This window comes from Mustela lutreola, chromosome 12 (assembly GCF_030435805.1).
Source record: "Mustela lutreola isolate mMusLut2 chromosome 12, mMusLut2.pri, whole genome shotgun sequence".
Taxonomy (NCBI): Eukaryota; Metazoa; Chordata; class Mammalia; order Carnivora; family Mustelidae; genus Mustela; species Mustela lutreola.
In genome coordinates, this window is record NC_081301.1 from 33,758,548 (window position 1) to 33,785,752 (window position 27,205).

Below are 27,205 nucleotides of genomic sequence, written 5' to 3' on the forward strand. Positions count from 1 at the left end.
TTTGCAAAAGGCTCTTTGTTTCTGTTCCTTCAAGCAGTATTTACAGAGCATCTGTGGAGCCAGAATCTGTGCTAGGAGTTGCAAGAGATGTGTCTAGAGGGATTGGAGTTGAACTTGGCCCTCAGAAGCTGGGACGGGCACGAGAGCCCAGCATGCAAATGGCTAGAAACCGCAGTAGAGAGTCCCAGGGTCCCTGGGCTGACTGCTGACGTTGAGGCTGTGGGGCGGCCGGGACGAGGGAGTGAGAAGAGATGTCAGGGACCCCTTCCCAGCTTCTTGAAAAAAGGTCCCAGTGAGAGTATTGGGTGTGTGTTTTAGCTGCTGCACCACAACTAGCATGCTAAGGGGGTTCAGTACCTAGTGCCCCAAACGGAGCAGATGACCTGGGACCTGGGGCCTCTGAGGCTGTAGTTTCAGACCTGGGCACCCCAGAGGGAGCCAGTTGGAAGGGGCACCGGTGGTGACGTGGCTGTCTCCACCAAGAATCTCAAGGTGCCTTTGCTCTCATGTTCTCAGGGTTGATGGCACCTGTGTGAACATGGTATGGTGTCTCTTCGGAGACCTTTTTAGGGTCCTGAGAAGGGGCTGTTCTTGTGTTTCCCAGCACAAAAACATTGATTCTGCAGATGTTTCTTTCCAAGTACTTCTTGGGATGGCTGTATGGATGGTGTAATCTAGCAGCTGCTCATAGGAAATCACTGCTTGAAAGCAATTCTGGACAGGCAGTGTTCAGGTTCCTAACTCTCGTGTGTAGCAGCACCACACACATTCTCCTCGCCCACTAGTCTTTCAAGGAAAACGAAAAACACTTTCTTGGGTTGTTGTGCTATAATACCGAGAAATACGAGATATGACAGTAAAATTGGGAGGATTAGTCAAGTGGGAATTGTGCTGGTTTCTCACTCAGACTTTGGCAAGTCCTTTCCATCCTGGGTCTCCCATTTGCCCCGTTAAATGGGGGTGCTGGCTTTGCCTACCAGGGTCTGTCCCATCCGGTGGTTATAAGAACCTAATAACAAAGGGTTTGGACGGCCAGAAAATACTATATGGAAGGAGGGAGTCTAGCTGTTAGTTTTTTATTGAATTTGGGTTGACTCCTGGGCCAGGTAGGGATCCCTGCCAAAATTCTTGGTCTCACAGTGGCAGGATTCTCATTGCATATTGTGGTTGAATTTTGGAGGAGTTTGCTGGAAGTTAGTTAGGATGCCAAGGTCAGGGACCCCACACGCTGCTGGTAGGATGGGTCCTCTTATTTATGTCTCCTTCTTGGCATGCCAGAGCCACAGCACTGGAACAAGAGGCATGTGTGACTATCCACCCTTACAGAAAAAAAAACTGAGGGACTCTGGAGGCAGAAAAGCCTCCAGGATCTCTGTGTCATCCCCTCCCGCCTCACCTGTAGGAATCTTAGCCCCCGTGGATCAGGCAGCTGGCCGGGGTCACACAGCTGGTGAACAGAGGCTAGGCGAGTCCTGGGCTGGCCGCCTCATCATCACCATCCAGAAGGCTGAGGTTGTCTAAGTCCCTGGGGGGATTAGTTCCTCTTGAAGCAGTTCCAGCTTGAGAAAGGCTGGGGCAGAGGGCTTGCCAGATCTCAGCAAGTTGCTTCCGGCCAGGCAGCTGCACCGGGCACAGGGCACAATGCCAGCGACACCCCACGGCATGAGGCAGTGACCCCATGACTGGCTTCAGGGCTGCCACCACCACCAGATGGATATGGGTGAGGTATGACCAGTTTTGACTTCCAACCTGGCGTGTGGCAAGAGGGGCTGTCAGGTAAAGGTGAAGGGAAGGGTTGTGCCTGGAAGAAGTCTCTGGCTGTGCCCTGGGAAGCTGGCCCCCTGTGCCTGATGCCAGTTTATAATCCCGTGTTTAAGACCAACAAGACTGGAGACAGCAGCATGTGTTGGCCACCCTCTAAAGATGAGGGTGCGCTAGAATTTCTTTAATGGGCATTCCTCTTCCTCATGACACCTTCCTGTGCTTCCTTTCCTTTCCTTCCTTTTCTCTTTTCCTTTCTCTTTACCTTCCTCTTCCCCTTCCCTTTTCCCTTTCCTTTCCTTTCCTTTCCTTGACACAGGGCTCAATCCCAGCACCCTGGGATCATGACCTGAGCCAAAGGCAGATGCTTAACTGAGCCACCGAGTCTCCCCCTCCTTGTGCTTTGTGCCCAAAGTGCCTGACCACAATGATTACTTTAGGGACCTGTGTGTGGTCCTAGTCAGATAAACCCTGAGATGACCCGATGACCTAATGAGCAAAGCGATGACCAGAGGGAAGATGTGGCCTGTGGCCATCACTCGGCACAGTGGAGCCAGGACCCCACTCTTCTGCTGCTTGCTTCCCTTGCTGTCCTGAACTCGTTCATGTGGTTGTGAACCCAGAGGAGTGCAGGGAGCCCCGATGAGGCTTGGAAAAGCAGCATAGACAGTTGCACAGTTCAGAACACGGGCTTTGGAGCCAGACTGCCTCCATTGCTGGCTTACCGTGTGAGTGCCTTTAAGGCGGTAATGTCAGCAGCACCCCCTGGCAGAGCTGTCGTGGGAATGAAACGGGGAGCCCAATACATGGCACCTAGCACAGACCCTATCAGAGCACACGCACACACATACCACCACCCCCAACAGCAGGCACCGAGTGCTCAGTCATTCTTAGAGTACGTTGTAAAGAATGGAGCCTTTGAGATGGAGGCTGAACCAGTTGGCTTGCCTGAGCTGCAGATTTCTTACCAGTCCGGTGGGGAGGGGGCTTGGGTTTGGTCATGGCCCTTCCAAGATTCCATGAGAGTGGGCCGGTGACACTGCTCAGGTGAGGGCCGTAGCCATGACTGGTATGGCATGAAAGTCTATCCGCTGAGGTTTTATCACATATTAGTGTGTGGCCGGAAGCCTCTGGAAGCTGGAACCCTACTGCACCCAGCAGACTGGAAGATTGCACAGGGGAGGTTGAGGGCGGTGGGCCCTCTTTGTAAATACTGTCCATCGATACCCAGAGGATAAAAGATGGGGCTTGTGTCTGCCTCTACTTGCTGAGGCCCCAGGTGGTCCCCGCAGGGCTCTGGCCTTCTGTCTGTAGCACAGGGGTCAAGGGAAACCGGCCCCCTCAGGAATGACTTGAGAATGCTGGTGCCCCCCTGACCTCTGCCCCTCATCCCGGTGGAAATACTTGCATTTGGGTCCTTCGCAGGAGCATCTGTCCATCTGGAGCACTGGGCATCCTCTGTCCCCTTCTTGAAAGGGTGAAGCCCTAGCTGTTTGCAGGGTCAGACCCTCAGATCATCAGCCCCTGATTGCCTGGTGTTTCCCGTCAGCTTCTAGAAAAGACTTTTTGAGAAAAAGCACAAACCTAATTAGGGTACCTGATCCACTTTTTCCAGTTTCCTGCTCTTTCAAGTATGTACCTCTCCTGGCATTCAGGGCCCTCCATAGCCCAGTTCCAGTTTCCAAGTCTGGCCACTCCCTGTCCTTTCTTCCTCTGAGCTCCGAGCCCATGGCAGCTCATAGTATGTGGACTTCCTCGGAACCCCTCGAGCTTTCTTCCAACTGACAGGGTTGGCCTGTCAGTTCGACATGCCCTTCTCCTGGTGCCCCTCATCTTTACCTGTCTGTCCTTTCCTGACTCAACCCAGGGCTCACCATTCACCATCTATGAGACCAGGCAGATCTCTGGCCCTTGAGGGGTGTTCTTGCACTAGGACTTGAGAGTCTGTGAACTACCATCTCACTGAAGGTTTTCGAAATCCCTGGGACAGCATTTACTGTCTGCCTCCACAGAGCTGCCACTGTCAGAACCAGGTCAGTTCCAGCTGGGCTTCTGACCCGAAGCCTCAGTTTCTGCACTGTAAAATACAGTAGCACTTGCCTCTGTGCACCGTGGGGATGAGGAATGATATACACCCAGTGCCCAGGTCAGTGCCTGGCCTGGGCAGGTGCTCAGTAACTCCTGTTTATCAGTCGGTGCTTATGGATGGTGACATCCCGATTCTCCTGCAGAACCATGAGGTCTGGTGGAGGGCGGGAAGGAGCCTTGTCTCACCCACTGTGAGTGCTCAGCATCTGGCCTGGGGCCCACCTTAGCGCACAGTAAGGGCTCAGTGAATGCTAGAGGAAGAAAAGCAGGCAGGCTCCTTGATGGCCTGTGAATTGGGTTTTGCAGTTGACATGGAGTCAAAAAGCTGTCTCTTGAGGAAGTTGCCATTCTGAATGGAGACTTGTTTATTATGCACTGCTTTGAGCCCGGGAGCAGCCAAGATCCTGGAGCAGCAAGTTCGCCTCAGTGAGTCTCCACAGGGGATGGCGACAGGACCCTGGCCTGCCGCCTCTCAGAGGCCTCAGCACGCCAGAGCTGTCCCTGGAAGAGCGTAGAGTGACAGGCAGGCCTGAAGGACTTAGCCATAATTGCAGAGAGGGCCTGAGGGCTCTGTGAAGAGGCCCACGTGGCCTTTGAAATCACGAGGGAAGCATATGTGGTGTCACCAGGTGCACAGACTTGTCTCCCCTGTGGTGTCTCGCCACAGGGGTCCTCGAGGTAAGACCCCATCAGACCCCATCATGGCTGCTGATGGAGGGAAGGGAGCAAATTGGGCTCCCTGACTCAGACCGGGGCCTTTCCCTCGCCCTTGGGCTAAGCCGAAAAGAGCTAGTGGTGCAGGTTCTGCCGGGCAGCAGTCCCTCTCTGCTCCCTTAGTCGCGACCATTGTTCTCGCGCCCCACCCCCAGCTTCTCTCCGCTTCTTGGGTGTTTCTGTGCATGCCTGGAAAACATGGTAAGAGAACTCCAATTAGTCAGTCTCCTGGCTTCTAGACAGCTCCGGAAACCAGACCAGATAGAGGAGGAGGAGGTGGGGCCTCCTGCTCGTGCTGCGTTGGGTTTATCTAGGCTTCATCTCCGAACCTCCCTGCCCCGCCCTTGCTGGCCTGCAGCGTCCACCCAGGACGACTCCTACTGCCCCACGCCGCTGCCTGGGCCTCCGAGGGCTACCTGAAATCAGACATCCGTTGAAGCACCTCAGTCAGGAGTCGGGCCTTTTTCCAGTAAATGCTTTTAACAGTTCGGATGGGGATGGATGTCCCCCGTCTTCCCTTTGATGTGGTGCCCTGGAACTTGGCTGATTTTCAGCTGCATGCCTAATTAGGAACAGCCCCCACCACCACCACCACCTAATCCTGTGCAGCTCCTCACTCGGTCTGTGGTGCTGGGTGTGATTTTAACACCTCAGCCTGGACTGAAATAGATGCCCCAGCCTCCGGAAGATTTAAGAACTAGACAGTCTGACAAAAGAGATGTCAGGAAGTGTCCGGGAAAGACAGGAGGAGGAGTCCTGGTTCGGGATTTAGAGGACCCCTGGCCTCATCCCTGCTCCTTTCTTCCCTTCCCCAGGTCTCAGCTTCCCGATCTGTAAAATGTAGTGATTAAACTGCTGATCGTTGAGACCTCCCTGTGTGCTTCCTGTGAGGCACCAGAGTTGATCCAGAGCCGGGGTCCCCTATGGGGGCAAGAGATTGCCAAAGCAGCAGCAAAAATCGGAAGTTTTGGATCCAGAAATGGAAGTAGGCGTAGAGGTTGGTGTCAAAACCCTTCTATTTCGACTGCAGGGTTGGCCTGTTAGATTTCAGGAAGCAGAGCTTTCGTGGCTCTGGGGAACCAAGGGCAGTGTCTGAGGAGGAAGGGTCTTAGGCTGGTGTTCCAAGGAAGCCCAATAGTAGCAACTACAGTAATAGCCATATCTTCGGAGTGCTTTCTGTGCACCAGGCACCATTCTAGAAGCTGAATGCACATGAATTCATTTAACTCTCATAACATCCTTCCAAGGGGGATACTGTCATTTCCCCCTCCAGAGACACAGAAACTGGAGCGGCTTGCCCTGGGTCCTCCCCTGGAGCGGGGCCCCGGCCCCACGCAGTCTGGCGGAATTTGTGTTTCCAGCCACTGCACTGTCCTGTGGAACCTGTCACTCACCTGGACCTAGGGCTTTGCCTTCCTCCAGCTGGATGGTATAGGCAGTCAGTGAAGGGTTCATTGTTCTAATTACTAGCAGCCTTGAACTTCTGAGTCTAGCCTACCCCTATCCCAGGCATCTTAGGCATGGGTCCTGCTGGTTTCCAAGCCATGATGTGGGAGAGGTCTGGTGGCCCAACCAGGCACGCCCACCACTGGCTGAGTAGAGGGTTTTTTGGCCTGGGAATGGAGGCCTCATGGGCCACACATCCTTACTGAGCTCTGCCGCCCTATGATTTGGGATCTAGTGTCAATTCCCAGACAAGCCCAGCTGGGAAAATTAGAGGTGAGGGGCCTGCAGGCCAGCGTCTATCATTTCCAGCCAGGCTTCTGCACGTCTGTGCCAGCCTCTCCCCGCCCAGCTCCACCCTGCCTGGAGGGTCTGAGGCACCTCTCCTTAGACACTCGTGGAGGTGCCATCCTGTGGCATCCAAGAGTATCTACTACCCACTTCTACCTGCCTCCAGCGTCCTCTCCCACCGGGCCCCCTGGACAGCCCACCTTCCCCTCATACACCTTGTGCTTCCAGCCCCTGTGCCTTTGTTTCAGTCCTTCCCCGATAACACGTCTGCTTTCCGGGCCGCACAACTGGGCTGCGACCTCACGGCCAGATTCCCAAAGGCCCTCCCAGGCTTCTCCGAGCCGAGTGCTAGTACTCACATCTCCTGCTATTGAGGATCCTGAGCCATGTCTGTGCTGGAGACTCTGGCTCTCCCCCATCAAGGGCTTCTCGAAGACCAGGCTCGTATCTCCATCTGGCTCTTGTGCCAGACACTGGGTGTGAGGAGGGGTAGGTACCGGTGCTTCTGGAGGAGCCTGGGTACCCCAGGGATGCACATGGATTTCAGCCTCAGCCTCGGCCTTCCAGAGACCTCCATTCAGGGGTTCCTGGGTGGCTCAGTGGGTTAAGTTCAGGTCATGATCTCAGGGTCCTGGGATCGAGCCCCGCATCGGGCTCTTTGCTCAGTGGGGAACCTGCTTCCCCCTTTCTGCCTGCCTCTCTACTTGTGATCTCTCTCTGTCAAATAAATAAATAAAATCTTTAAAAAAAAGAAAAAAAACTGAACAGAGACCTTTTCCTGGTCCTGAAGGGAAGGTCAAGAGGTAAAGAAAAACTTTATTTTCTTGTTGTCTTTTTACTAGTAAGATATATACCATGAGGTGTTACACATTTTTTTTATTTAGATGTATATCCATCTCTTTCAAAATAGAGATTTGAGGTTGTCCATCGTTTTCTTAAATGTCTGTAATGAGACCATTGTAATGGAAATCAAAGTCCATATAGAAGGAAGGGTGAGTGAATCTTCTTGAAGTGAAGCAAAATTAACTCTGAGCTTCCTGGCAGCCAGAGCACAGAAAGGGCGGGCAGGAAGGCAATGGCACAGAGCTGGTGAACCCTGGTGTAGAGTGTCACTTGTTGCTTGTGGACTTGGGGAACCGTAAACCCTTATCAGATCTACTCAGGAGCCTCTTGGTTTGCGCTGGGCTCTGTCCTGGGCCCCTTACTCAGATACTCCCCTGGCCCTTGCCTCTCCACCCGCCACAGCCCTTGGTCAACACATCTGCCTCTACACCTTTGGTGAGTGTAGGCTCCCAGGGCTCCTTCCGGGCCTGACATTCTCTGATTCTAGAGAAAGTGCTGATTAATTGATTAATTGATTGATTTTTTTTCTCTTTCTCTGTGTGTGATTCCACTTGACACCCTTTCCATTCCAGAGATCAACAGAAATCCCCACCCTGTCAATTTCATGATCTGCTCCTTGCCGAAGAGGCATGAAATCACAGCCTGCCACTGGTATTAAAGGTCATTTTCCATGAATTTATAGTAGGTGATGTCCAGATAACTTGTGACTTAAAACATATGGTCACCAGCTCCCCCTGTGAGATTAGTCTCTCGACCCTCACAGATCAGTCTGGGTAATAAGGGGGGTGGGTCCAGTCATTAGGCAGGGGACAGTAATGTCTGATGAGCTGACCTGGTGCATTGGCCCTTGACTTCCTGGGGCCCTGGGTGAGCCTCTCCTGGGAAAGAAGAAGATCCCTAAATGAGCATTTTCTCAGGGAAGGGCAGCTGCTTCGGAAATGCACATAGCTCCTGTAAGCCCAATCTTGCTTCAAACCATATTTACTTTCATGGGCTCCTGTCTTAATTACATTGTTTCTTCCCTGGCATCCTAATTCATTATTTAAAACAACTTTCAGAAATAATTACACAATAATTCCTTCCTCCATGCACAGTAGCTGCTTACCTTCGCCTTTCAGGCTGTCGGCCCTTTATTCGTGTGTGGCTATACTGACAACATTGGTGTCATCAAAGTGTGCATATTGTGGGCAAAGAGTGTGATGACAGTGTTCAGCAATTCCTAAGCAGTACCAGAATTCCCTTTGGGGCCTCATCTCCAAACAGTGGCCAGGACTTGTTTCGAAAGCCCACATTATGCAGTTTGCTCAACACGTCAACAATCTTGTATTTTACGTTTTCACTGAGCATAATTTCATGCACGCTCTTCCATGTAGCTACATAATCTTCAGATTTATCATTTTAATGGCTGCTTAATATTCCATCCAGTTAGCGTGCCATAATTTACTTAACTGTTCCCTATTGTTGCAGCCTTAATGAAAATTTGAATTCACCATGTACTACAGGGGGAAGCTTGGCTTAATGATTACCATTATAACATCCCCTGCCCTAACTGCATACCATTACTAACCCAGCTTTAGGAAGGCACAGATGCCTTTGGAACAATAAATTCTGTATGAGAGGTGTACGCACAGGCCCCTCTGATTTAATAGCTAATCTGTTCACTGCACATGTTTTCCTTTTATGCTGGTATTTATGTAGAATATCCATGTCTCCTGCATATTGTGTAATCCTAAACTGTATGCATTTGGCATATCGCTCCACATACTTTATCACTGCTGTCAGGGACTTCCATAAATTAACGGGAATTTCGGGGTAAGGAGTGGTTTCTGGCTGTCAGTTGTCGCTCATTTACCCCACCCGCACTCTTTGGATATCTGCTTGCGGCCGGGCTCCGGGAGGGGGAGAGCAAGGGCACGCCTGACTCCTGGAAGCCTATGGATGCGCATCTGTGAATTGCTTCGCGGTAGCCAGGATTAAAAGGTGATTCTCAAGCAAAGTGCGTTAGGGGTCGCTGGTCTTGCTTGTAAAGTAGGGCGAAGAGGAGGGTGGTCTTCTAGTGCCTGTCAGATGAAGCCCCAGTGTCCTCAGACCTCAGACTTTTCCAAGGACAGGAAGCTAGACTGCACTTGTAGAACCAGTGAGAGAGACGCGGATGGCGACAGCCCCAGACCAGATTCGGTAGTTTGGTAGGTTTAGTGAATTACAGAGATGTCTGTAGCATCTTACAGTCGGTATTCACTTTGAAGTGACCAAGTCCTACCTTTTATAGCTCTTTCTTTTCCTCTCCCTCCCCCATAAAAAGGAAAACAATATCCTTAAAACTACTAAATGATCCCAGTTTACTTGGGGGATGCAGTAAAGCCATGTTTTGCCAAAGTATGGGACGTCTTCTAGGAGGGGATAGGATTTTAGGCGTGAGAACCATATAATGAGAGGTTTTTTCCATTTTGTTCCCTCTCTTTGTAAAAAGAGAAAGTGTTTGCCAAAGTATCTCTGTGTGCCGCTTGCGTGCGCGCGTGCGCGTGCGCGCGCGCACACACACACACACACACACACACACCCCTCAGCTCACTAGCACTGGCTCGTGTCCCTTCTCAGCAGAGAGAAAGCAGACCTTGTGCTAGGTGCCCAGCGGGCAGTAGGACCTACCTGCTTGGTTTGTTCTCATTCATTCTTTTCACGCTGATCCACTGTTTTTAGTAAAGGATGATGTCTTATGGGTGGTTATATCAAAGTTTTCTCATAAATTTATGAACTCTAAAAAGTGAGGCAGCATAAGCAAAAATAGAAAGGAATCACCCAGGCAGTACTTGGGAACAACATAGTTGTGAAGCTGGTGTGTGACTTCATGAGCTCTGGGAATGTTACCGTCCCGTCAGTTACTGTCCACACTAACAGCACGGGCACGACATCACTTGGCTTCTGCTGTGTCAGGGCGTGTGCGCGGGGAGTGCTGTCATTCCCGTGAGCTGGCCCTGGAACGTGAAGCCCAGCCTAAAAACAACGCTCTCGCTCAGAAGGGCTGATGTCACCAGGTGTCTTGTCAGCTCCTCTTCCAAGGCACGTAAGTCCCTGGCCTTCTACCATGTCTTTATGCCATTGGATCTCTGATTTGGTGAATGTCTCAAGGGTCCTTTTAAGGGGCATCTGGGTGGCTCAGTCAGCTAAGCATCTGCCTTTGGCTCGGGTCATGATCCTAGGGTCCTGGGATCGAACCCCAGGTTGGGCTTCCTGCTCAGTGGGAGCCTGTTTCCCCCTCTCCCTCTGCCTGCCTGTTCCCCCCACTCATTCTCTCTCTCTCTCTCTCTCTCTTTGTGTCAAATAAGTAAATAAAATCTTAAAAAAAAAAAAAAGGAGTCCTTTTAAACAGTTCACTCTCAACAACCCTCACCCCTTTTATGTCAAACCCTGCCTCTCCCCTTTCACCTCCTTGAACCCAGTGCTCCATCAGAAGTGAGCAATGAAAAGACAGAGTTCTATTCCTCCTCATAAAGAAACAAAATTCTGACATGTGCTACAGCATGAAGAACCTTATAAACATTATGCCAAGTGAAACAAGCCTGTCGCAGAAGGACAAGTACCATACGGTTCTCCTTACATAAGGTATCAGATTCATGGAGACGGAAAGTAGCATGGTGGCTGCTGGGGCTGGGGGAGGGGAACCTGGAGAGTTAGAATGTACTAGGTACAGTTTCAGTTTGGGAAGAGGAAAAAGTTCTGGGAATGGGTTGTGATGATGGCTCTACAACAGTGTGAATGTACTTCGTGCCACTGAACTGTGTCATTAAAACTGGTTAAAATGACAGAGTTATATTATTACCACAGGGAAACAGAAGGGCAGTGAGTCTGTCTGTCCGCTCCAGCCACCCCGCCTTGGCTTGCCTCAGTACTACCACAGGGAATGCCAGCCCTCCTGTGTTCGCTTGTCAGTTCACGTGTCCTCTCTCCCCCGCTGCCTCGTCCCTTACAGGCCCTGCACTGAGCCCCTCTGCCATGGGAATTCTGGTCATTTAGGTGCCTGTTATACCTCTTCAGGAAGCAGTGGGCCTCCTCAGAGCAGTCTCTCCAGTGAACCCCTTCCATATGCCCCATGCAGGCCCTTCACACAATGGTATTTAGGATCAAAGCAGGTAATGGGTGCCCCCTGTCTGGGGCCTGGGCTAAATGGGCAGTTACCCTTCAGCCCACCAAGGACCAGACCTTGGCATCCTTTCCAAAGGATTGAGTCTCCCCCCTTTAGCAGTGCAACTGGACATGTGCTCTCAAGTCCCTCGGATGTGCTCATTGTGTCAGAAGACGGGCAGGCTCTGGCGGAGGCAGAAACACAGAGACAAGGGTGCTTGTGGGACTTTTTAGGGGAGAAAATGGTGGTCCTGGCGAGGCTCTGGACTTATTAGCTGAAGGAAAACTGGAGGGTCATTTGGCCTAATTTCATTTTTCAGGTAGAGGATGAGAGTCCAGAGGATGGGGAATAGTCCTTGTGGGGAAGACCCTGTTCACCCGTAAAGCAAGGGGCTGAGGGCTCTTTCTGTTCCAAGCTGATGTCAGAACACCTGGAAGATCATGTGCACATCTGGGCCCTGCCCCTTACAGACCACAGTGAAGGAGCAGATGGTGGCGGCAAACCTTCTGGTTCTCTCTTTAGGTCCAGGAGCCTGAGATTGTTGTGAGGAAGCCTTGCCCTGTGAGAGCAAAGATGCTGCCTTCAGGGGGTGGGGAGGGATAGTTCAAGCTGAGAAACAGGGTCCTGTTCCTGTGCAGTTGTGCCCTTCTTGGCTGGTGACTGGACTCCTGTGGGCATCACCTGGCACGTCCCAGGTGAGGAAGTCCTTGTGCACCTGTTACATCTCTGCTTCCTTCCTTTTTGCCTGCAGAGTTTCAGAGGCAAGAAAGTGTCCGGTCTCATCACAAAGGTATCCAATTATACGACACCCCTTATGAACCTGAGGGCCAAAGTGTCGACTCGGACTCCGAAAGTACGGTCAGCCCCCGACTGCGGGAGAGCAAGCTGCCCCAGGACGACGACAGGCCCGCCGACGAGTACGACCAGCCATGGGAGTGGAACAGGGTCACCATCCCAGCTCTGGCAGGTAAGGAGCCAGTGGCCCCGCTCAGAGGGGGCTGCTGACCCACACTCAGTACTCACCTTCAGTAAAGGGGGTATGGGCACCGGTCCCTCTTGTTCAGGTAAACCATGGGGCTTCATTTGAGAATCCACTTGAGCTGGGCTGTCCTCTTTTCTAGTCCACCTGGGCCCCTCGAAGATGATGAGAGTCCTGGAGGGAAGGGAGGCCAGGTCAGGCCAAATGGAAATCCAAGGTCTGGCCCCTAGGGCTTTGGTTCCAGTCTCCCTAGTCTTCACAGACGGCCTGTATGATCTCATTGTCTGACTGTCTTGGTCCTGTTGGTATTGCTCTAATTCACTGAAGCCAAGATTTCAGAAGGAATTTTCTTACCAATTAGAAGAGGACCAACCTGCAGAGTGGCTCCTGCTGGGCCTGAGGGAGCCCAGTGCCTCCATCTAGCTATACAGCTGTTAATAGGCCTGCAAGTACCCAGGGTCACTGCGTCTCCTGTCCCAGCTTGGGCACGGAGCCTAGGCATGGGCGCATCCTGACCTCAAACCCGCTCTCGGCCTGGCTGAGAATGACTGGGGTGCCCCCCTCCACCTCACTCGGTTTTGCAGAATCTGGAAATCTGTCCCAGCACCAAAATTCCACTCATACAACCTTTTGGAAAGCTCCCCGCCACATGTGTCACAGGTCTTAAGCTGATGTGCACAACCTTTGATTCTAAGCATCCCTTCCAGGGTTATGATTGAAAACTCGGAAAAGGCATTATGATTATGCAAAGTGGGGAACAGCCTGAATGTCCAGCAGACAGAGATTGGTTAAGTGGAATACTGTACTGCTCTTCACAGGCGATGTTGACGAAGAGTTTATAACAGCTGAGGAAAATGCTTCATCTTAATGTTAGAAGGTGAAGAGCCAGATGCAAAAGATTTCTTACACATCTAAGAGCTTAGGAATGTGAAAAAAGAGGCATTGAATGACTCATTTAATTCTTGCCACGTTGAAAGCCCAAAAGGACGGCTTTTCTTTTCTTTTTTTTTTTAGATTTTATTTTCTTAGAGAGCACACGCACACAGGGGGAGCAGCAGAGGGACAGAGGGAATCCCAAGCAAGACTCCACGCTGAGTGCGCCGAGCCTGACCAGTCTCTTGACCCAGAGATCATGACCTGAGCAAAATCAGGAGTCTGATGCTTAACCAGCTGAGCCACCCAGGTCCATAGGGGAGTTTCTGTTTTTAATTTAAGATTCATTTTTGCCTGAAATCCCCCCTTTCCATGCATAACTAGACCCTTCCTTTTTAGCCCTCAGCAGTGGGGCATCCGCCTACCCCCATCCTGATCCCCTCAGTTGATGTTCTACCTATTCCTGCCACATTATACTCCAGTAGTTCCCTGGACGTAGTATGTGGTGTGCAAATCCCATTCTTTCTGCCTAAATGTCCTCCCGTGCCATGGAAAAAATCCTGTGCCTCCTTCCAGACCCAGCGCAAATATTGCCATCTCTGTGAGCCCTCCCTGAGACACAGCCACACATCCCGAGGGCTTTTCTACTGCCTCTCTGGGCCTGTTGAGTTTATTGCTCTCAACTCTGGTAGAACGTTTCTTTCATCATGTGGTTAATTCTTTTAGGTGCTGGTCTCTGCCTGCCAAGCTCTGAGCGCCTGGCCATGAGCCAGAGGCAAGCATAGTCGTGTGGTTGAAGGTCAGGTTGCCTCCGCGCATTTCACAGCCTCCTATCTTCCCTTGGCACAAGGGAATCCAAGGACCACCCCTCTCCCCTGGCATGGCTGATAAGGGGCTTTGCTCCTCCTGGGCGTGAGAGGAGCTGGAATGGGGCCAGTGCCATCCAAGAGCTTTCTTTCTGCGAACACTGTTTTGATTAAAGGACTCATGTGGCAGCTCTCCCAGACACCTAGGGCATTGGTGTGAGATAGCACTGCAGACAGGTGTGGGGCCTCCCCTTGGACTGACCAGCGGGTCACTTGAGGGTGGTGGTACCTTTGATGCTCTAGTCTGGTCCCCCGGCTGCGCAGAACGTGGTCCCTGGACGAGAAGCTTCCCCAGGAGCTGGTGAGAAATGCAGGGTCTCAGGCCCCACCCCAGAGCTATGGAGTTGGGATCTGTTTTAACAAGGCCCCCAGGTGATTCATATGCATGGTGTGTGTGTGTGTGTGTGTGTGTGTTTTGACAGACAGAGATCACAAGTAGGCAGAGAGGCAGGCAGAGAGAGGCAGGGGGAAGCAGACTCCCTGCTGAGCAGAGAGCCTGATGTGGGGCTCAATCCCAGGACCTGGGATCATGACCTGAGCCAAAGGCAGACGCTTTAACCCACTAAGCCACCCGGTGCCCTCATATGCATGTTAAAGTGAAAAGCACTTAACCTACAGGACCTTAACTTTTTAAGTTAGGAGTGAGAGGTGGAAGGGCCACCTTCCAGATAAGGGCAATGAGTTGGAACAACTCAACTGGACAGCTCGAGTGCTGCTGGGGTTGCATTTGTAAACCCAGAAGTATGGCAGCCCAGGAATGACGGACTGTATTCCCATGTGTATGTGCACGCACATGGGTATCTCCACGCGCACACACTTTAGCAAGTCAGTGGTGTCGTCAGGGAGCAAGGCCATGCTTGGCTAGGCCCTGTATTCATACAAGACCTGTTTGAAATGTGCCACATGGTTTTTCTAGACTTTGAGGAGCTCTCTGATGGGTCCTGGGAGCCCAGGGTGCAGGATCTGTAGCTGGGAAGCCTCTGTATGGGATTAAAACTGGCGGGGCAAAATCATTACTCGCTCTTTCCACCTCCTGTGTTCTCTGGTTCTGCATTTTTAGCCTGGATGAATGAACCTGGCAGTGTTTTCAAATTTCCAAAGGGTATGGATTGTAAGAGAGCTCCAAAGGGCAGAGCTGGGCCCCCTGAGAAGGAGCCACAGGGATTCAGGGTCCAGGTGAGTGGGAAGAATGTGCTCTCTACCTGGCAGTTATCATGTGCTTCCCCTCAATGGGAATTTGCAAGCAGAAGCTCAGTTGAGGCAGGCTTGCTGGTAGAGGCTTTGCCCAGCCATGTCGGGGTGGCCTGTCCCCTCCAGGATTGCTTCCGTGTTTCAGCACCCCACCATGCTAATCAGAGACCGGGGGTTTGGGGGGCTCTAAATTATCTCCACGATTCAGCCTGCAAAGCAAAAGTGCTTACTTCCTTTCTAAGTGCTGTCCAGTACTGCATTCATGGAAACAGGCATTTCTCAAAGGTGTGCTTTGGCATCTCCATAGAAGTAACCCTTCCCAGCTGCAGACGAGCCTTTGTGGAAGTTAGACCCTTCCCAGCTAAGCCGTACTCTGAGGCTTCGGGGTTGCTGCCTCGGGAAGGCTCGACTATCACTCCCTAGCATGAGAATAGCTGTCACAGGGTGTGAGGTGGTTCTGGCTTCCTGGGAATTAAAGTCTTCCCCTGTCCTAGAATTCTGTGGCCAGGCGGGTGAGAAATACCACAAGGTCTCCAAAAAGCCTTGGGCTTTCATTGCCTGCTCTTCCTCCCAGAAGCCAACTGTGGCCTTAGCCAGAGCCTCCAGCCACCCAGCACTGGAGTCCCTTCCCGCACACGCGGCCTTTGTTGATCCTAGCCCCCAGGACAGACGACTGGTCAGGTTTCTGGCACTGCCGACTCCTAGGAAGAGGCAGGCTGCAACCCCACGGTGCACGGTGCACGACGAGCTGCTGTGGCTGCCATCAAGCTGTCAGCTCCCTTCCCCCCTGGCAGAGACAACTGCCTTCAGAGATGGTAGTTTTAGTTCCTGGCATGCTTTGACTTCACCCTCTGGGATTCTTTACAGCAACAAATTGCAAGGCGGCAGGAAGGTCTAGAAATGGCCTTCCTGCCCGGCCCTGTGCCCTCAGAGAGGCAGCTCTGGGCCCACACCATGGCTCTGTGGAGCTCTGCCCAGTGTGGGGCAGGAAAAGCAGCCTCGGGGGATACCACACTGTCTCGGGGAGGCAGGGATTGGTCTGGAGGGTCTCATCTGCCCTGGGCTGTGGCAGGGTCTGTGACATGGATGAATGGAGCCTGCAGAGGAGGTGGCCCCCCCAGGGTAGGGCAGAGGAGCTGGGAGCATAATCTAGAGAAGCAGACATTGGCTCTGGGTGGTATGGATTAGTGTCCTCACATCTCTGAGGGGCCTCTGGGAGGACAGGGATTGAACCTATCTTTGGAACTTCGGATTTCTCACCTGGGAAATGTGCCCACTGCAGACGGTGTCAGTGAGGCTTAAGGGAACCACATCACAGAAGTGTTAGCCATCGACTGAGCACTTTCTGCGTCCATTATCTCACTGAATCCTCATAGCCACCCTCTGGGAAATGAGTTTTCCTCATTTTACTGATAAAAAAGACTGAGGTCCAAAAAGAAGGGTCCCATGACTAGTCAGCCACAGAGCCAGGATTTGTGAAGTCCAACCCCAAACCCCAGCCCAAACCCAGTTGACGTCTAGGCTCCCTGATTCTGTCAGAGATGCTGCACAAAATGTGGTTGGAACCCACAGGTGTGCTGCTATAAGCCTTTCATTGCCGTTGTACAGATTACTCCCTCTGGTAGAAGACTTTACTGGGATGTGTGTTCCCATCTGGAATGGCTTCAAGAGAGGATCCAGTAGGAGCCCCATCCCGAAAGTTCGTACCAGGATGGGGCAGGGGGGGACCATACCCATCCCATGGGTTAGTCATGCTCTGCCACCGTCCAGCACAGGGAGGGGCTCCCACACCATGGCATCCCACTCCTCCTTGTCCAGCTGGGGAAACTGAGGCCCAGATAGGCGAGGAGAACTGCCAGGGACCTCATAGCAGAGTCAGTCAGGCCATCCACAAAGTTTCCTTTTAATCCAATGAGTAGAGTTAACAGCCACATTCTTAATGATTTATAATTGCCTCTGAGAAGCAAATGATCAGAGTAGTTGCTCAAGGAGCCAGGCGGCAGGGCATCCTTGAAATCTTATACAGGAACAAAGTCTTCTCATTTTCTCATTTTCCACCCACTGAAGATTGGTCCCCCCTGAAGCCACTTTTCAGACAATGCCCTGGGTTCAGCCGGCGACAGGTCTACTTTCCAGCAAAGAGAGAAGACAGACCTAAAGAGAAGACAGTGCTAAACATAGTTATTTTGGGAATTTGTCTGTCTTCCCCACTAGCCTCTCTGCGAGTTGCTCTGTGCTCAAAAGCCCTGGACAGTGTTAGGCATGCTTGGAGTCCATGGTGCAGTAGACGGAGTTTGACAATCCTAAGTCCACAGGCCAGCTCCACCACTCCCCAGCCGTGCCACCTCAGACAGGCCATTCAGTCTCCCTGAGCCTTAGTTTTCCCATCTAGAAAAAGGGGATACTTATAACTCTTGTCACACCACGTTTCTATAATGATCACAGGAAAAGGTCTGGGTGAAAAGACTTTGTAAGCCCTAAAGGGTCACACGTGAAAGAACGGTTATTGGTGTTCAGGGAAGGTTTACTGAATTAAATAAAATTTAATTTAATATTAAAACAATACTCCATGAAGAGGTACTGGAAGGCACATAGCCCCACTTAGCAGAGCTCATTCCTCGTTGCACCTGGCACTGAGTAGCAAGGGTGCCGTGGAAAGCAATACTTAGCTGGGAGTCCTGGCCTCCATTCCTGCAGTAGTTCCAACAGTGAGCCACCCAGTGCTCCCATTCTTTGTTCAGTCCTTCACAAAGATTGGGTCACTGGTCCCTGGGTGTGAGAGGGTCCCCACTGCCTTTCTCCCCTGTCTCCCTCCCCATTCTAGCCATGGTTGGCTTGCTCAGGAGCAAGTAGGGGGCTCACACAAAGGAAACATTAAATAGATTGTTGGGTCCCACTCCTCAGAGTTCCTGATGCAGTAGTTTCTGGGGATGAGGCATGAGAATTTGCATTTTTAACAAGGTCCCAAGAATTGCTGATGCTGCTGACCTGAGGACTTTTGCTTTGAGCACCTACAGTGTACCTTGTACATGTTATGTGTTAGGTTCTGGGGTCAGAAGGTAGAGAGAGGGGATGTCACACAGCTCAGCTTAGTGGTATCAACACTACCTCCTCCAGGAAGCCCTTCCTAGAAATGTGCAGTCCCTTCCCCACCCTCACCCAGGTTGGGCTAGGACCCCTCTGTCCCAGGGGTGCATAATGGAAAGCCAGATACAGACTTGCAGGGGGGCTGCTAATGCTGGCTTGGTCATCCCTTACCCAGGCATCCTCTTGAGTTTTGACACCTTCCCAGCCTCAAGTAAAGCCACAAGGGCAGAGAGAGGGCAAGTAAGGTCCTGGGTATGTCTATTTCCTAAACAATTGTGAGTTATCTCCAAAGCAGCTCAGTTGGCTAATTTAAAATAATCCTATTAAGGTAAGGGGGGAAATGGGGGAAAGGACAGGAAATTAACATTTAGTGAGCACCACTGATGAAGACCTGCAAGGTGGGTGTGGTTTCACTGTCATCACACAGATGACAGTACTCGGGCGGGCTCCGAGAGCCCACAGTCACACAGCTCATGAACCCAGGTTAGACTACCTGCAAAATCTTTGCTCTTTCCACTGCTGCCTTGACAGCTCAAGTGCAGAAAAAGGGTGGAACATTGCCTCTACCTTGTGTTAGTGCCATGTGCTTTTGGCCGCTGTGGAGGCAGAAGCAGGGGCTCCCACTCCGTGCTCACCTCATGACCTGTCACTATCCAACACAAAGGCTCTGGAGCTGGGAGCACGGATATTCTGTGCACCAGACACTTTCTCTGGGCTTGCTGTTCCCATTGAGCCCCGTGATTCATCCTTGTGTGCTCAGAACAAACAGGCTCAGCCTCTGCAGAAGGTTCCTCAGGGAGTGTTAGACCTGCCACCATCACCTGGCACACCCAGATCCACTCCGCCGCCTCCTTACTATTGGCCCCAGTGGGGTTCCTGTGAGGCTTCCTGTCTCTTGCACAGCTTCCCAGAATGCCTTGGGTCTGTGAGGAAATTAACAGTTTTGTTTGTATGGGGAGCTTTTTGCCATGTAATGAATAACAGTTGTAATTAATGTTTAACACATACGACAGCAGGTCTGTGGAGAAAAGGGGGGTTTAAATGACTACAAAGAAAACCGGGATCGCTCGCTTCCTTTGGCTAATATGTTACTGAAGGACAGGTTTTTCCAGTTGGTTTTTCTACTTGACATATGAATGAATTCATTTAGTAGCCAAAAAAAAAAAAAAAAGAAGAAGAAGAAAAGAAAGGAAAACACTAGTGTTCTAGTGTTTAATAGCTTTGGTTTGTCTACTAATTATATTGATAGATAGAAATGTTCCTTCTAGTGCTTTTGTCTCCTGTGTGGGGGAAAAAAAAAACACACACACAAAGATTTGATAGACTCTTTGCTATTCTGTTTGGTAGGGCAGAAATCTCGTGGATAGAGATTGTTGGAGCTCTGTGAGGTCAGAGACTCTGCCTGCCTCTTTCCACCTGGGCCCCTGCCTAGATCTGTGCCTGGCACATAATGAACATGCAGAAATGTGTTAAATGACTCAGTAAGTCCTGTCTCAGGAAAACCAACCCCATGATTTCTTCAGGACACTAGAATACCTAGGTAATGAGGCAGCCTGCTCCCACAGAGATGGTTTATTTTCAAATCATTCTTTCGTGCCGTACGCCTGTCTTCTGTCCACACAAGGCTGAGAGAAGGACCTGCAGCTGGAGGGGCATTTTTGCACGACTGGTAATTGCCCCGGTTGCCCCTTCTGGTCTGAATTCCTAGGAAGAAGCTGAGGGTGTGTCCACACTTGTCTGAGCGTTGGTTCAGGTGTCCAGATGCCGTATTGTATGTGGAGAGAGTCATGTGCCAGTGGATGGTACGCAGGCCCCTGAGGGCCGTCCACTTGGCTCCTCCCCTCCTGTCGCTCTCCCTTTCCCTCACTGCTCCCCCCCGCCCCCGAGGGACGGCAGCAGAAACCTATACACAGTTTGCCTGGAGATTTGGGGCTCCTAGATGGGGAGACATGTTTCCACAGCTGCCCACCATGCAGGTCCTCTGAGGCTCATGGATGGGGGAAAGTCTGGCCCTGGGCTTCTAAGTGATTGTCTGTGGACGTCTGTCGGTGTAAGCATCAGGAAACACGCTGCATCAGACATGAGCAGGCCTTCCATCTGACAGGTGAGCCCGGCCCAGAGCTAGCAGAGTGCACAGAAACTCAGATGCCAGAGCCACAGGGTCTGGGTTTGAAGCCCTGTGCTGCCATTTGTTAACAGGGTGATCTGGGGCAAATTCCTTGTTTCCTCATCTTCAAATGATGTCATAGTTCATGCTGAGAGTTGGGACAGTGAGTGGTCAGTGGACACTGGCTTTTGGTACCACTATCGTCATGAACTACTATTTTTTGTCCAAGTTCAAATCTAGCTGTTGACTTGGGCCAAATCAGTCCCATTTCCAGCCCTCCGATTCTCATCTGTAAAATGGGTTACAACAATAAAGATGGCTTGCTTTGGCAGCTGTAAAGGTCTCTGCATATGGATCATTTCACCATTTACATTAGGATTTATCCTTCTACTTGCCATGGCTGAGCAGCAGCCCTTGGGGTAGGGGTCTTTGCACCAGATACTGGTGCCTCTTTCCTATGGTGGGTGCAGAATAAGGGGACGAAGACACCCCTCCCCCACCCCACCTTGTTCCAGAGCCTCCTTCTCCAGCCCAGGCTTAGGTGTGCATGCACGGACAGTGTTCCTGGAATCCAGATGGCGTTCCTGGAACCCAAGCGGCATCCTGGCGCCTGCCTCACAGCCTGTCCAATGCCCTGCTTCTTGGGGAGTCACCGCTGCCTCCTTTGACAATGAAGACCTCTGTTCTCAGGCTCTGCCCACGAGATGTGGCAGCGTGGTGCCCCGGGGCTTGCATGCATCTGGGAGGTGAACACAGAGGCCTCTTGTTGGCAGTCCTGGAACACAGACCAAACATTTGCTGAGCCGCCTGTAGTCTTACGATATGTGGAGGTGCAGCTCTCACGCACAGAACGAGGTGTGGGGGGGAGGCGGAGAGTGAGGCCTGCCCTTGAACTGGAAGGCAAAGGGGCCTCGCCTCTTCAGGCTTGTTTCTCCATCTGTAAAATGGGAATTCTAATACTGATGGTGCGGGGAGGAGCAGATGAGGTAACTCAGAATGTATGTGTAGAAAGTCATAGCAGCAAAGCCGTTGTCATGGGAACAGTTTCAGGCAGTTGCAGGTGTTCACACATTGTCATGAAAGTCTGCGGTGCTTTTAGAGACTCCGGGGATCATGGGGTCCACTCCAGCTTCCCAGACCACTGTGTTGTCTCCCTCCTTGCCCCCTCTGGGGGGCTCACAGCTGCCTGGGCAGCAGCTCCTTGTGTGCCTCTCCACCCCTGCCCTCCACACTCCCTTCCACCACCACCCCCACACACACACACACAGACCCACCAGGGTTGAGGTCTGGCTGTTGGCAGAATGGAGGGAGCAGTGCCAAGGACTGTGCAGAAGGAGTGCCTTGGCCACCTTTATTATGTTCTCTGTGCCCTTGTGTTCTCAGGCCCCTTCTGGGAGCTCCATGTGGTTTGCAAAGGCACCCTGTATATTCATTTCTGCCTCACCCACAGAAGGCGTAAAGAAGCCTCTTCAGTGGGCTGAGCACTCCTTCCGAGCATCCTGTTTTCAGTTGTCTAATCCTTGTTGTCTCTGCTTAAAGGACCCTGTCCTGTGTGGATAGCTGGTGGATCAGAGACCCCAGGCCAACCAGAAAAGTGCAGCCACTGAGCTTGGAACACATCACAGGTCTCACCTGGGGCCCAAGGCCCCTGGGCTCCATTTTCTCCTTTCTAGCTGGCTTTGAATGGTCCCTGTCCTCCGGGGCCACTGTCCACATCCTTGGTCAGCTGGGACAACTGGAGGATGTTTGCCAGGCCACTGACTTTCCCTGTCCCTCCCCAGGGCATGGTACTCCTCGGGTACCCCTCCCCCCTAGGTGAGAGGAGGCCTTCCAGGGCTTAAATCCCAAAGCAGAAGGGGAGCAGGTAGGAGCTGAGACGGGCTGCTTGATACGGCAGCCCGATCCTCTCAGCTTGGGAGGACTGCTGGCCTGCACCAGGCCTTGTTTCTAAAACCTAGACAAATTACCCTGACATGTCCTGGGCTCACTGTGGGGGTTAGAGGAGAGGGTCCCATCAGGCCTCACGTATGCCTCCCCAGGCATAGGAAGCCCTCAGTAAAAGTTAAGCCATCTTCAGAATGTTTTAAAATAAGTTGAGGTGGTAGTCCAGCTCCCAAGTTTCCTTTCTCCATTGATGCATAGAGGTTTTACAGTCCTGCTGACCCAGGTGGAGATTTACTCTTTTGGTAGACATCGAGTATCTACTGTACGTCAAGCACTGTCCTTGGCATTGGGGATTCAGCTCCGAACAAAGGAGAATATGTCATGCCTCTTGGACCTTCCAGTTCAGTCAGGACTTACAGCCGAGGCTAGGGAAAAAGAAGGTGGTTTCTTTTTTTTCCTCTCTCTCTAATTATTAATTATTTTTAACATATAATGTATTATTTGCCCCAGGGAAGAAGGTGGTTTCTGATGCAAGGCACTCTGTCCTCCTCTGTACATAAGAGGGGAGTATTCAAAGCCTGGGTGTGACCGTGGGGAGGGCATCACCACTTACAGGGGGCCCTGCCTGGACTTTGGTACATCATCTGTGACTAACTACTTCCGTAGTGATCCTTTATGGTGTAAGTGTAGATGACCGTGTTGTACAGAAGAGATAACTAAGGTTCAGAGGGGTTTAGAAACTTGCCCAAAGTCACACAGTAATGGCAGAGACAGGACTCACACGGGGGTCTAAGTCTAGAGTTCATGCCCTTTCCATGATGCCAAGCTGCTATGGCTCCTTCATCCCTTGGCCTTATTGCAGCCCATAGGCCATTCTTTAAAGTCAGCTGCATGTTGCCCATGAGGAGAGGTTCAGTGGAGGCCCCAGCTCCACCTGGTTCTGAAAAGACACTACTGGCCACTGGGGTGGGATCAGACAATGGCAGAAGCCAGGGGATGCAGGGCACAGAAGAGAAGGGAATTCTACCTGCGGTCTAGGGTGAAACCTCTCCTGGGTGGTAGCATTGAAGCTGGACCTTAAAGAATAACAAAGATTTGTGCGCCCAGAGATGGTGAAGAAGGAATCCAGAGGGCAGGCAAAGAAAAGCAGAGCCCTAAGGGCAGATGGTGGATTTGGGGGCTGGCCATTCTTTGTGACTAGAGCCTAGGGCTGGGTGTGGACCCCAGGAGGGGAAGATGAATCCAGAAAGTTGGGTTCGTTCCTAGTCACGGAGGGTCTTGAACACTAGAGCAAGGAGTTTGCCCTCCATCTAGGGGCACTGGGAGCCAGCAAGGGTTGTAAGACCTGCAAAGCTGTGCTTTAAAGGCCCTTTGGCCTTTTGGAATTTGTTTTCTCTGGCCAGCCCCAAACGATAAACAAGAAGGAGCTGGACCCCAAAGGAACACATTTATTTCATCTAAGCAAACATTTACTAAACACCCGTCTCCATAACAAGGACAGCATTAGGTTTAGGGGCAAACGAGAGATTGAAAGAGAAAAAGAATCAGTGCCAGGCGCCTGCCCCCACAGAACACCCAGGCTGATTGGGGTAGAGTGGGAGGCAGTGCCCGTGGAGCTGCGGGCCCAGTGCCAAGTGCTTCTGAGGAGGAAGGGGCTCTCAGCAGGCAGTATAGGGGAGGCTTTGTGGAGAGGTGGCTTTTTGCCAGGTCTTAGAAGCTTCTAGATGTCATGGATGGAGCCAGAGGCTGGTCTTTCCAGGCCTAGAGGTGGGAAGTACACCACAGACCAAATGAGGGAGGCACAGCCCCTGCCTGACCACAGGGAGGAAGGCCCTAAGGAGTCAGAGGGGAAGCTGACCCTGGTGACCCACAGGCCTGGGCTCAAGCCTTGTCTGCCCCACCCCCATCCCACCCCTTATCTCTGAGACCCTTTAAGGTAAGTTCTTTCTCACCTCAGAGTCCCCATCCCTCACCATCAATTACAGGGTGGCAGGGCTATCCATTATTGGCAGTGAGTGACTAAACTGCAGAACCGATTGGTATAAAATCTGTCCCACAAGTAGGAAGGGGACCACCAGACATGAAGGCTAATAATGTGGATGGAGAACAGACCTCCTAAAAGGGCAGTAGTGGGGGCACCTGAGCTGAATCTTTAAAGGCTGAGGCCTGTCGTTAGACCAGAATTTTTGGAAGGACATTTAGGGCATCGAGAAGGGGCCCCCTCACCTGCCCTGGAGACAGACGCTGGTGGCACATCAGTGGGGCTGCGTCTCCCACTGCCTCCCAGGGCCTGCTCCTGCCCCCCGAGTCTCTTCTCCCTCGTGCACAACTCTGATTCCATTTGTAATTGCCTATAGGTGCAATTAATTAGGTCCTGTCATTCTAATGACTCACAAGGGTGGCATATTTTTTCTCTAAATGCAGATACTCTTTTGAGGGTTTGTGTCTTTATCTTTTGCAGAAAATCACTAAATTAAAAGAATTGCCATTTTAAATTGCAGATTAAAGAGAAACTTAATTAGAAGGAATGAAAGCAGTTGTGTTTGGAGCTTTTGTTCTTAAATTTTTTTTTTCTGTTGCTGCTGAATCACTGCACTTGGAGTTTGTGTATTTTATTTTAGGTGAAATTATTTGCCTAATTAAGCCTGTCATTCATCACCACCTGTTCCCTCTAAAATATATGGCTATATTATTAAGCTTGCAAGCGAATGTATAAATTAATTCAGTAGGGAATTACAGTGTTGACTGGGATGTTATTAGGTTTTATCGAGTTTATCTGGTATGAAAACCGGTATTTTTTTCCCAATAAAGTGAAACAACAGCTCATTAATTTTCTTCAGTCGTTCATTGGGTACCTGGTGGGTTGCAGGCATGTTCTAAGCTTGGGGCAGAAAGGCACATGTTGGTACAGCTCCTGCTCTTGAGGGGCTCACAGGGCCTCAGACCAGGAAATTGGCCATTAGGAGGCCATAGACTAAGATCATGGTGATTCTGGGGAGGGGGTGAGGTCAGGGAAGGCTTCTTGGAAGAGGTGGACTCCAGAGTGGAGTCACTTAGGCAGAGAGACTGGTAGAAGGGGGTGGGGTGGTAGTAATTTAGGCAGAAGACATGGCCTCAAAGTGGCCGTAGTGAGGTGTGAGGCTGGAAAGGCAGCGGGGGCATGGGCTTTGCTGAAGAGTTTGGGTTCCTTCTGTAGTCTGTGTTCGTGCTTCATGCCTCTCCTCCCTCTTCTGTGCCAGGAGTTACATGGTGGGGTTTTATGTGGGCAAAAATCTCCAAATTCTAGTTTTAGTCAGAAGTGAATATATAATTCATTTGGTCTCTCTCTCTCTCTCCGTAGCCAATGGCAAAACTGAGCCTAGAACATCATGCTGCTTCACTGCCCACCTCAGGACCCGTAGCCCCCAGGGGCGAGGGGCCTGCTGAGCAGCCTCCCCTCCATTCCTGACAGAAAGTTAGCAGAGGGAGGGACCAGGGAAAAGTTCACACTGGTTCCATGATCCCTGATCTCCTCTTTTTTTTTTATAATTTTTTTTATTTTTTATAAACATATATTTTTATCTCCAGGGGTACAGGTCTGTGAATCACCAGGTTTACACACTTCACAGCACTCACCAAAACACATACCCTCCCCAATGTCCATAATACCACCCCCTTCTCCCAAAACCCCTCCCCCAAGCAACCCTCAGTTTGTTTTGTGAGATTAAGAGTCACTTATGGTTCCTGATCTCCTCTTGATGGAGCACCACACAGGGACCTTCCCTGGCTCAGGCCGTGAGTGCCAAGTCCTATTGAAGTCACCTCCTACATCCCTCCCGCCATGGAGAGATTCAGCCTCCATTACCTTCCCTAAATGGTCTCCCCGGTTGCCACCCCACATCCTATCTCCATCACTAGGCAGGGACCTCTCTAAAACCCCAGCTGAGAATGCCATTCCTGATTAACCCATCCATCGGGTCAAGACCCAGCTCTTTTTAGAGGGGGCTGTGTGACTGGGCCCTTACCTGTCTACCTGATCCCAGTGTTCACCCCCACCCAAGAACATATATGCCATTTGACTAGTTGCTGTGAGGGCTGGTGGGGTTCAGCAGGAGGAGCCCTGGTGGGAGAGCCAGGATGCTGGGAAGCCAGGCAGGGGCGCACGGTGACATGTGTGCTGGGGCTGGAGCTCCGGGCTTCACCCTCTCACTGCCACTGTGTAAGCCCAGGTTATTGACCAGATGGAAGAGGGCTCCCTCAGACACCCAGCCCCAGGACCTGTTCCTTAGAAGGGTCTTATCATTGCTGTCTGTCCTTATGGTTGGGACACAGGAAAGAACTGTAGCCCAAGAAGAGGGCGGCCCCCAGTGAGTCATCTCTCTGTCCCCACTCCACACTGCTGGTCCTGGCCTCATGGGCTGGGTGGGGGAGGGGGTCCCTAGGTTGGAGTTTGGCCTCCATCCTCCTTCCTCACAAATATTCATTACAGTTTTCTGTGAATCTTCGCCTCCTGGAGAATGCCAGCCCCATCCCTCCAGTGCTCAGGCCATAGGCCTGTAGCCTCTCGAGCCTCTCTTCCCCCATACTCCACTGCAAATGCACAGACAAGGCCTGTCGGCCTGTCCTGCCCTTCCATTCTCACTGCTACCCTATGCAGCTCACTCTCTTTCAATTAATCAACTTTTTTTAATAAAGATTTTTATTTATTTATTTGACAGACGGAGATCACAAGTAGGCAGAGAAGCAGGCAGAGAGAGAGGAGGAAGCAGGCTCCCTGCTGAGCAGAGAACCTGATGCAGGGCTCAATCCCAGGATTCTGGGATCATGACCTGAGCCGAAGGCAGAGGCTTTAACCCACTGAGCCACCCAGGCGCCCCTCAATTAATCAGCTTTTTAAAGAGCAGTTGGCACTGTTGAGCAGAAAGTGCAGGCAGTTCCCATCCCCCGCCCCGTCCTCCCATCTCTCTTCAGCACAG

General features: G+C 51.5%; 1 protein-coding gene across 1 annotated transcript in view; it reads left to right on the top strand.

Moving 5' to 3' along the window:
- The window catches only part of SHB (SH2 domain containing adaptor protein B), a 136,014-nt gene that overhangs the window by 75,446 nt on the left and 33,363 nt on the right, over positions 1 to 27,205 (top strand). Inside the window, exon 3 of the mRNA XM_059141317.1 lies at positions 12,015 to 12,230. Coding sequence (XP_058997300.1) covers positions 12,015 to 12,230 — 216 coding nt within the window. The remainder of the gene's footprint in view (positions 1 to 12,014; positions 12,231 to 27,205) is intronic.